Genomic DNA, 11,645 nt, shown 5'->3' with positions numbered 1-11,645 from the left:
GGGACCACTTGTGCCTTCACCTTCCACATCTTTTCTAGCTCTTCTTTCAACCCTTGGTATTTCTCAAGCTTCTCGTGTTCCTTCTTCCTGATGTTGCTATCGCTTGGGATTGCTACATCTATCACTACGGCCTTCTTCTTCTGTTTGTTCACCACTACTATGTCCGGTTGGTTGGCCATTACCAGTTTGTCAGTTTGTATCTTGAAGTCCCACGTGATCTTAGCTTGGTCATTCTCAACCACCTTTGGAGGTGTATCCCATTTTGACTTTTGCAATTTCCAGCCTGTACATGGCACAGATGTTTCTGTACACTATGCCAGCCACTTGGTTATGGCGTTCCATGTATGCCCTGCCTGCTAGCATCTTGCTGTTATGTGCTGGATTGTCTCAGGGGCATCTTTGCACAGCCTGCACCTGGGGTCCTGTCTGGTAGGGTAGACCCCTGTCTCTATTGATCTTGTACTTAGAGCCTGTTCTTGTGCTGCCAGGATTGGTGCCTCTGTGCTGTCTTTCAGTCCAGCTTTGTCCAGCCACTTGTCCAGGATTATATATATATAGTGAAAATGGCAGACATCTGAAAAAATCAGATTATCACAAAAAGGTTTTACATTTGACTGGGTAGGTGACATTTAATTGATTTAATTGCTGATTCTTCTGGTTAAAAATACTCCAATGAATCATAGCAAACCAGTCTGTCAGGATTTGCCATTTTGTTAGGCACAAACCTTCACATGCAACTAAAGAGAGAAGAATAAAAAGAAAGAAAAGAATGCCACAGACTTTTACCTCCAGCATCCACATCTATGTGAGGTCTTTAGTGTCATTACTTTGGAAATAGTAGTTAAACAACAAATCTTGACACAGTCTATTTGGTAGCTTTTTAAGAGCTTTTCAACCACATCATAGGAATTTGATTTATTTACAGATAATATTCATCATCCATCTGTACCATAAATGCCATGAAACAAACTCTTGCACTGTAACAAATAAGGGACAAAATAAGTCTTAAATAGTCTTTGCCAATTAACAGTCCTTCATTCCTTTTTTGTGTTGACAGTGTTTTGGGACAATATTACCTTGCTGAGCACATAAGAGGGATACGTACTGGTATTCCAATGTAGGTTGACAGTAATCCTATGGCAATACATGCGACTGCCAGGGCAAAGATACCCATTTGATTTGGCTCGAGCTGTGTCTACACCGCAAGCATAGTGTGTGCAGCACATAACATCTGGCGTGCAGCTTGCACTTGTGTCTACACCAGGCGCGTGTTCATTCACGCATTGGAAGCGCTTGGTGTATAAAAAGCACACAAAGGAGGCTACAAAAACACATTTGAAAAAAGAAAAGTAAGATCCAAATCTATGACAAATAGTAGACAATGAGGGAATTATTGCCTACACTGTACAATGTATTCAACCTGTGGTAACTACACACACACATTAAAAAGAACTGCATGTTCAGTAGGACTGATGTAAGAGGCTAACAGGCCATGTGTTTTAACTGTGTTTACTGGAGGTATTTTTCTATTTTGTTGGAGTTCTGGTGGGAACTAGTTAGTTTTTGTTGTTTTACTGGATTCTCTTGAGTGTTTTACAAGCTTAGCTCCGAAAAAAATAGACTTCAAGCTAAAAATACACTTCAGGTCGGAGCTACACACATATAGAGGTGTATTAGTTGCTGTCTGTCTCATCCACGTATCAAAAGCGTGGCTGCAGCACTTGCGGTATAGACACGATTTTTTGATTGGTATTGTTTATACAGCTAAAATGGTGGTTGCTGGTGCTGTGTTGGCTCAGTGTCCAACCAGTTAACATACTTACATCACTCATGGTTCCTGTTGTGCCTGGAGAGTACTTACCCTGAAGGAGGACCTAAAAACGTCCCTGAAAACAGTCTTCTAAGAATCAGAATCAGCTTTATTGGCCAGGTGCATCGGACACAAGGAATTTGACTCTGGTACAGCGGCTCTCAATGTGCATGTACATATCCCCATGCAAGGCAATAGCAAGGGGCAAGTAAACAGTATACCAACATAAGGCTGTGTTAGTATAACAAAATAAACAGTGTAAACAAGCAATAAACAATGCAAAATAAACAAGCAGGCTATAAACTATGCAGACAGTCAAAAGTGTTCATTACGAAGTGAGATAAAAATAGAATAAAAATAGAGTATTTAAAAATAGAGACCTGTGTGGATCTGTATAATCTGTACAGTGTATATTTACTGGTATTGTACTGAGGGTTATTGTCCAGTCATGCTGTCCTGGGTTAACTGTTAATCAGAGTGACGACTAGGGGGAAGAAGCTGGCCTTGTGCCTGGTGACCTGTAACGCCATCCAGAGAGGAGGAGTTCAAACTATGATTGTCCTTAGTTCCTGCTGCATGGACACACAGAAAAGGACTACTTTGTCCAAGTAGCTTAAGTGAAGAACCAGTTTTCAAAATTATTATAAGTGAATTTCTATTAATTGATTTTCTGCTATCCAGGTTTGCGCCTGGGCTGACCCGGTACCTTTCTGTGTGGAGTTTTCAGGTTCTCCCCCTGCCTGTGTGGATTTTCTCCAGGTTCTCCGAATTCCTCTCACAGCCCAAAGACATGCAGCTTAGGTTGAATGGTGACTCAAAATTGCCCGTAGGAGTGGGTGTGGGTGTGTATGGTTGTTTGTCTCTAAGTGTCAGCCCTGTGATAGGCTGGCGACTGGTCCAGGGTGTACCCTGCTCCGCGCCCCGCAACCCTATTCAGGAATAAGCGGCACAGATAATGGATGGATGGATGGGTGGATGACTTTCTGCTGACTAATCATTGCGGACATGACTATAAACAAATACTGTAAGAGACCAGGTATGACTCTACATCCCGTTCTCGCTGTCTTTTAACGGTACTTGATGTTTGTTTAGGGAAGAGGTGCTCAGGTGAGCCGTTACCATGGCAGCCAGCCTCCTGGTTGCCAGGCAGCACTTCCTGCTCCTCGCCACAATGGGAGGGCCCAGGTATTTTAGGAAATGATGGTGTGAAGAGGAGGAGGAGGTGGCTGCGGCAGAGAGAGAGAGAGAGAGAGAGAGAGATTTTTTTTCTAGATGCTTTGGCAACATTGAGCCACATGACTCAAGCTTGTTCTTTTCTGTACTGGAGTATGTTTTCTCCTACTTTCTGTCTCTCTTTGGGCGTGTTTGTGTGCATGCCATTAGGTTAATAGAGTAGCTGGCCAGCAGGTTAGTCTGTCACAGCTAGTTGGTTCCATAACCTAAGTACACACACTGAGAGACAAACACAATATGCACACACCCACAATGTTTCATCCCATTATTGGGGCCCTGACACTGTTACCATGGCATCTAGCCCAGTTTCTGTAGTGACACAGACTTCCTGTGACTTCTTTGGAAAGTTAGTGGAGTTGGAATAGAGCCATAAAGGCAGCTTTAAGGACACAGAGCCAGGCTAATAACAGTTTTAAATGTTTCAGTTGTTTTCTCTTTTTTGATCCATTATATCCATTAGCTGGAGCCAATCCCAGCTACCAAAGGCGGAGAGGCCCTGGACAGGTCACTGGTCTATCACAGGCCTGACACAAGGAGATTCACACTCATATTCACAGTAGCCAGTTTACCTGTCCTTCATGTCTTTGGACTGTGGGAGGAAGCCACAGTAAGAAACCCATGTAAGCACAGGGAGAAAAAGCAACCTCCACACAGAAAGGCCCTGGTCATTTGTTTGATATTATTTAGTTTTCTGTGTTAAATTTTTAGATAGTGAATCTGTCCTGAACACAGTTTTCTAAAGGCCAAGGTGACATTTTCAGATTGTTTGTTTTGTTTGATCAGTGGTGCAAAACCCAAAGTTAGGTGGCAGTGATATTACTCAGAAAAGCAGGAAATCCTCACAATCTAGAAGTGGGAACCAAAGACTCAAATACTAATTTGGTTATCAAAAAAGCTGCCAGCTTGCCAAACAATTACAGTATTAACTTTTCAGCTCTAAACCAAACTGTCCTTCTGTTTCTCTTATTAAAGTAAAGGGTTTTGAGGCCTGCTCAAACGGGAGACCTCTAAAAGCCTTATGAGAAAGTGAGCAGCAGAATTAGTTAATAACACTGAGATCAAATTTTCAGTAGATATATATACATATAGCTGAAATGATGACAAAAAAATTCCAACAATTTTCACAACTGATTGCTATTTTAAGTAGGTTTTCAAGCAACATTTTTAATTTCTCAACTGTTCTCAATATGTATGTCTCTTTATTGTAATAATAAACTACATATCTTCTGGTCTGGACTGCTGGTCAAACGCTTTTGGACTTTTTCTGAAAAATGTTCACTCTTTTGATTTTTTGTTTTATAGAGCAAAAAAAAGCAATTGTGGTGATCACGGAATCCTTAGTGAAAATTATATTACAGACTAGAGTTAGACCAATAAATCTAGCTTTAGTCTGTAGGAGAGCCTACTGTAACTTTTGGATGCTAAATAAGTTACAGGGGCTTGTATAATATGTTTCTCTCTTTGTGTCATTTTGTTGCATTTGTTGCTGCTAACCTTTATTACCTCTGCAAAGGCGGAGGTTTTTGATTTGATTTGATTTATTCTTTCAAGCATATAAAACAGTTGATATAACAACATACATTTTTACACACAATCCAATATCAATTTGCTTATACCTAGTACATGCTTGAATGGAGTAGGAAGAAGTCAGACTTATCCAGTCCTACCCCATGACATCATCTTACCATCATTGGTTTGCAAGCAGTATCTCTACATAAATAATTCTCTTCTACACCACACAAGTAATATACTAAAGAATTATTACAAAGTGTTAACATTCATACCCCACACCCACAATGTTCCATCTAATTAATCATTGAGCCTGTTCTTGCATATATCTTGATTGACACATACCTTTATATTTATGTTTAAACTCGTCAATTCTATTACTATTTTTTATGTCCACACTTAAATTATTCCATAGTTTTACCCCACTTATGGAAATACAAAATCTTTTTTTGGTTGTACGTATAGCATGAATTTTTAAATTTAACTGACCCCTTAAATTGTATCCCCCTTCCCTTTCATTAAATAGTTTTTGAATTCCACCAGGTAATAAATTGTTCCTGGCTTTATACATAAACACTGCAGTCTTATATCCCACTAAATCGAAAAATTTTAACAATTTAGACTGTATGAAAGTTACATTGGTGTGATCCCTGTACCCCATCTTATGCACATTTCTTATCGCTCTTTTTTGTAATATATACAGTGGTTGAAGTGAGTTTTTGTATGTATTTCCCCAGGTACTGTTTTTGCTGGCATTTGTTATTTGGTTTGTTTAAAGCATGGCCCACGGACCAATCCATTAGATTTTGGTGCTGATCTGGATCAGGATTTTTCACCGATGTGATATAGGGTCGGGTTCAGTATTTTTATTTTTAACTCCATACATAAAACCTACAGTGCTTGGACACAGATTAAAATGTGCCTGGATATGGTGATCCAGAATGTTCACATTTATACTGAGAGACTGCTTGCAGCTAGGGTCAAATTCTGTCTGGAACCCTGCTGATTCAGTGGAGATTCAGTGAGTTTGATGTATCTTGAAAAATTACTGAGCTAGTTCCTGATGAAAACCACCACTAGTGAAATATTGTTTTTCTTGAATACCTTTCAAAATAATAAGTATATCAATGTAATTCCAAATGCTAGGAGTAGAAATTATATTATGAGGGTGAAACTATCATGGGAATATTTCTTTTAGGCGGAATGATATTATGGGAAAAGTGTTAAAATAGTGATGAACAGTGTAATCATTCTGAAATGGTTGCATGGAGTTAATTTACTGCCCATGTGATCTTTTAAGCATATAATGTGAAATTTTTGTTGAGCTCATTGTTACAATGTGTTGGACTTTGTTTTATTTAGAGGTGTTTTTAATGTTGAACCCATTACATACATGGGTGGGACAGAAACACAGCCACAGCTTCAAAAAGAATAGAAAAACATATTCCTTTAACTCTCATCACATTACAGCTACCTAGTTTGAGCACCAGTAGGTGGCACCAGAGGACCAAGGAGCCACATTAACTGAGGCTGCAGGTGGCTTCCTTAATATGATGCAAATCCTGTTCAAACACAATGTTGGCTCAGGACACAACATATGGAAAAACCATTCAGAAATATAGACCAATTAAGAAAACAACATTAAATAGCTAAACACATTATAATACCTTTGACCAGTAGTAGGCACATAACACACTGTGAGCCCAATCTGGCACTTGAACAGAAAAATATGGCCTCCCATATGTGGTTTATCATCATACTTCTGCGTGATTTTCACAAAATAGATGTTGATAACTGTACAAAAAAGATTTAGTAAAATCAATCAGTGATTTGTATCTTAAAAACAGATCTGACAGATTAATAATGCGTATCTTCGTCTTCACGTGTATTTTGATTATATCGAATGATGTTTAGAATTACTTTATTTTGTAAGGGCCAGGTCCGGCATCTGAGTCTGGCCAGCCGATTTACAGCTGACTAATGTAGTGGCTGCTTTACATGAGATTTGTAGCCTGTCTAAATATTCATGTAAAATATATCAGTAATATGGAGGTTGGAGCATAAATGCTGTAGCACAGGCAGCATTTTAATGGGCTACTCTGTTACAGAAGAACGCAATTAAAACAAGTGGAGTACAATCTGAATAGATGGGTTTGATGACATTTTATTAAATCAGGATCAAATTGAACAGGTTGTGATTTCCTGCGCCGTCTATGAAGACTGCTGGGAATGGTTTGTCTTGACTGAAGCTTTTTGTCAGTGCCCCCCTAAAACACAACTTAATGCATCAAGATAAACAGCGGGCTCTGAAATAACAGGAGTGCTGTGATGGAAGCAAAGCTGTCAGGATTGAGGTTAGAAAGATTTATTCAAAAAGCAAAGCAAACTGTTAAGTACAAGATAAGTTTAGACAGGGAAGGTAAAGAAAAGTGGTGATGATTACGATTCCATCTTATTGTTTGATGGAAAATACTGAGAAGCATTCATGAAAAGAACCAAGAAGCTCATGTTCTTGATATTTACTAGTTTTTTTTTCTCTTTAGGCACTTGTCAGTAAAGGCGTACAAGTCTGGACAGGTGTGAAATTTTTTTGTGCTTCCAAAGGCGACATAAAAGTTTGTGAACTAAATTGTGGAGAAAAAAATATGAGGCCCATTATCTAAGTAAAAATCACAATATTGTAGTGTAAAAATACACCAATACAAGTAAAAGTCTGGCATTTAAAAGTTGAATAAAGTAAAAGTATGTACTTATTATGCAGGCAGAACAGCTGCTCTCAATGTTTGATAGACTATTAAATTGTTATTCCTGATGCATGGAAGTACTGTGTCAGAGTAACTTTAGCTGTCACATAATTGCAGTGGAATAACAGGTGAACAATATGGCTATAAAATATTGTGGAGTTGAAGTGTTAAGTGGCAAAAAATAGGAATACCAATCTAATATACCACAGAAGTATACTTAAATACAGAGTGTGAATCAGTGTACTTAGTCCAGTTCCACCACTGGGAATGAGGCCACTATTAAACTCTGCCAGGACAGAATGGAAATTTTTTTTTATTGTTATAAAGTTGCATATTATGACACAAAACTGCAGTAGTTAATGTTACAATACAAGTGAGGACTTAGTTTTCTGTCACATAACTCACTTTGGAAATATTCACATACCCTAAATATCACATAATGATGTTTTTTTTTTTTTTCTTTTGAGGCTATATCAACTAAATGTGAAAAACTGAATCTTTTCTTTTGCAGGAAAGCCGACATTGAGAGTAAAGTCTAATCCACCTGTCTGTCCGTCGCCTGTCCTCCCAACACATGGCCGACACAGAGGACCCACTTTAACACCCACATAAAACCAGCGGAAGGATTGAGGAGATAAATCCAGATTCAGCCTTCATGAATTCATCACACACACCAGGTACGTCTCTCTATCTGTAATGGCTGCTGTGGGGAATACTGGTTTAACAGGTGTGAGAGAGGAGCGCTTATGGTTTATATTGGTGTTTCAAATGCAACAGTGTGTTGACATTAGTGGTGCTTGTACAGTATGCGTCATCTGTAGTTAGTAGTCGGTAGTCTTTATGTTTGCATCTGTTTAATCTAGGCATACTGGCATCTGATAAACAGTACTAACACAGGAAACTGCTCTTTTACATTATCTCTCTTTTTACTGTAGTAAAGGTTTGCCTTCCTAATTTGAGCAACACAAACTTCAGCCTTTTTTCTCAGGGTTGGATTACTCTGTTGTGTGGTGTGTTGTTGCATTTGTCTGTTCAGTTAATTACATAGAGGAAGGTTTACCGCACCAGCAGCCCAGTTTACTGACCAGTGCTAAACAGTGTAAAGGGGACCAAAATACCTGATGCTTTGTAGCACCACTGTCCACCTGAAGCATGGCTCACCAAAGCTGAGGTCAGTAGCAGACTCCATCATCACGCTCCATACCATACTGCATGTTGCTTGCCCTTCAGTGACACATGGACACCTCTGTGTGTGTGTGTGTAGACAGTCAATGGATGACAGATTAATGAAAGACACCTTTATGATCATCTCGCGTATTTTTTTGACAACTTTCTCAGATTGAGTGACTGGTTGACTGACTGTAATTTCGGTTGTTATGGATACAGATATAGAACATAATGCGTGCACACAGGTGCACAGACAGCAGTGTGACTCCAGGGGTTGATGTGCCTCAAATAGAAACGCAGAGATGAGTCATCGCCTGAGCTACTGCAGTACAAACACGCACGCACATACACACACACGCACACACACCTTTGGCAGATGTGTTCAGTATGTGAGAGCACTGAGATGTCAGACATGTTGCCTGGCCAGTGCCATCTCTTTCTCTTGCTGTCACGCAATTTGAAAGGATAATGTAAGAATAACAAACCAATTCCTTAATAAATAATCATAGCACTGGATAATAGAATAGCAATGCAGCAGCTCAAGTCAATCTAAAACAATGCAGGCTATTACAAATTAGCTTTCAATATTGACATTTTCTCCTCTTTCTGTGTATTTAGTCTCTGTGTTTGTGAGTCATACTGAGGCAGCATTAAATTTGCTTGAGGACACAGAGCTGTTTACGCAGGAGGTGAGGATAATGAGGTGATGAAGACAAGGTGGGATGAAAGTGATGATGAAATGATTCAGTCAAATATTATTATTCCTGGAAAGGAAAGTGTCCCAGCAGCAGCGACAATCAGCCCAGAGATAAAAAGCTGACAAATACACAGAAATAGTCCACAGCTCATCTACTGTTCAGGACCTTTTAAAGCATTAGCATGGTTTACATAAAGCCAGATGCATTCTGATCCTTTGTTGTTTGTAATTTATCCACTGTGTGTGCGCTAGCAGTCAGATTCATCTCATTACGCTCTGTTAAAACACTGGAACATGCACCTTAAAGTGCAGCTACACTTAGGACTGAGCTGCTGAATGGAACAAACAAATCCTATAAATAGCAGCCAGCAGTTTGAATAAATAATATCCAGACTGACAGCAGAGTCAGCAGTGCAGCATTTGGTTTTAAACTGACCTTTCTGTGAATCTCTATAGCATTTCCCAGGTGCACTATGGTTGGAAAATGTTGCTGGTGGATGAAAACTGTATCTGAAGTATAGACATAGGCTGTACGCTAAGGGTTATATGTGTCAGACGATATCATGGGTAGATACAGGGTTTATATTTTAAACAAAATTTGCAAAGGAAAAGATGAATTGATACAGGTTTCCATTTCCATCCTCTGGAGTGATATACATTTTTTTTTCATCTAATTCTCAACAAGCAAACAAATAAACAAGCATATTTCCCCAAAATCTCAACTTTGTGTTAGCAATTTTTAAATATTTTTATTTTTACTTCTTGTTTGTATTCAGTTTGCATTACTTTAGTTCCCAACCAAGTGTAATATCTAATTTGAATACTTCTGTAGTGTCTTGATAGCTCAACAAAGATCAAGATCTGCTCTGTTTCTTCCACAGTAACTCAATGTAAATCTATCTTGTCGGTTTTGTAGGATTTTGCGCTTGTGGAAAGTATTTATTGTTGACCATAACCGATGCCGTGTATATAAAGCCTGCGTGTTAGGGTTGTATGATATGGTAGGATCTACTGTGACACAATATACTGTTTGGTTAAGAAACCTTTTGTAGGTAAATAAGTCCAGTTCCTTGAACGTAAATAAATAGCTTCTTAGGTAAATTTCCAGCTGGTTACAGAGCCTTTACACTTAGTGGTGTGCCAGTGGAGTTGTCTAACACTTGAAAGGTGATTATTACTTTCAGAGCTGACATTCAGTCATGTTCCAAGAGCTGAATAAATACATGCTTGATCAGATTAGCATTCTTATTTAATATTTTCTGATATTTTTCTAAATGAAATAACAGTTTAGTCTGTACTGTATTTGGGCAGAGTTGCAGTTCCTTGAGATATTGTAGGACATTTATGAGGTCTGACTTGTTGTGTTGCCTGAACAAGAACTAGACTGATAAGTTGGTCAGGCTGATTTATTACCGGTATTAGCTTGTTGCAGAAATATCAATATCAGTGTATATGCCAGCCAGTAAGCAATGAGAAATTGCAGTATAGATATGCCAAACTATGTTGAAGTAATTTTGAAATAGCATCAACATTACATAGTTTGTCCACCAGAGATTACTGACAACTAGATTTTTCAACAAGATGAACAAGACTAGCAACTGTGTGAGGCTGTACAGAGTGCAGGAGTGTTGTGAGCTAACATGCTCACACTGACATTAGCACGCTGATGTTTAACAGATATAATATTTACCATGTTCACAATCAGAGTCAGAAGGATTTATCTGCTGAGGAACAGAAATATCTGTGCAAAATGTCTTGGCAAACCACACAGTAGTTGTTGATCTACTTCAGTCCTGACTGGTGTGATGGATAGACTGACTGACTGACTGACCGACCAAAAAACTGACATTGCCATCCCTAGAGCCACACTGGTGTAAGTAATAAAAAGTGGCCACACATTGTATCTTATACATAGCACACACACAGGACGAGGCAGCAGAATGAGCAGTCACAGCTACCATGGTTAAAAAGTAAATGAGCTTCACCTACACAAGCTGCATGGCAAAAGCAGAGGAAGAAGAGGTCACAGTCCCACCCACACTCTTTGACTGACAGGTGGGCTCTGGGAAATGCAGTGCAAAAACATGGCAGCACTGAAAACCCCCACCCTCTCTCGCTTCACCTCCTTCATCCAACCCCAGAGCTGTAGGCTTACTGCTGTTTCTCTCTCTGTCTATTTTTATCTGTAGCTCCTCCTCTTCCCTGGCAGGCTATTTTCAGCTGTAGTCCCTCCATCAACCCTCCCATCTCCTCTGTTTATAAACTCTTCTCATCTCTCATGATCTGCCTATCCTTTAATGCTCCAAAAATCGGCCGATGCCACAACAGAAACATGTAGTAAAAAAAAAAAGGAATGAATGAAGGTGAATGGACAGATGGATTTAGTGGAGTGTGCTTGTTCTTTCCTTTTCTATCTTCTTGCTGATTCTGTGATGCCAACACAAAACACCAGGAGCTGCTGTTGACTCAAACTTCATTTCAATCT

At 39.2% G+C, this 11,645-nt stretch overlaps 1 protein-coding gene across 1 annotated transcript in view; it reads left to right on the top strand.

The window, feature by feature from the left end:
• Positions 1-11,645, top strand: part of hdac5 (histone deacetylase 5) — a 56,568-nt gene that overhangs the window by 4,477 nt on the left and 40,446 nt on the right. Inside the window, exon 2 of the mRNA XM_020585380.1 lies at positions 7,808-7,973. Coding sequence (XP_020441036.1) covers positions 7,952-7,973 — 22 coding nt within the window. The 5' untranslated portion in view covers positions 7,808-7,951. The remainder of the gene's footprint in view (positions 1-7,807; positions 7,974-11,645) is intronic.

The sequence above is a fragment of the Monopterus albus genome, unplaced genomic scaffold (assembly GCF_001952655.1).
Source record: "Monopterus albus unplaced genomic scaffold, M_albus_1.0 scaffold363.1, whole genome shotgun sequence".
In the NCBI taxonomy this organism is placed as follows: domain Eukaryota; kingdom Metazoa; phylum Chordata; class Actinopteri; order Synbranchiformes; family Synbranchidae; genus Monopterus; species Monopterus albus.
The sequence above is the reverse complement of the archived record's forward strand: the minus strand, read 5'-3'. Positions and strand labels throughout refer to the sequence as shown.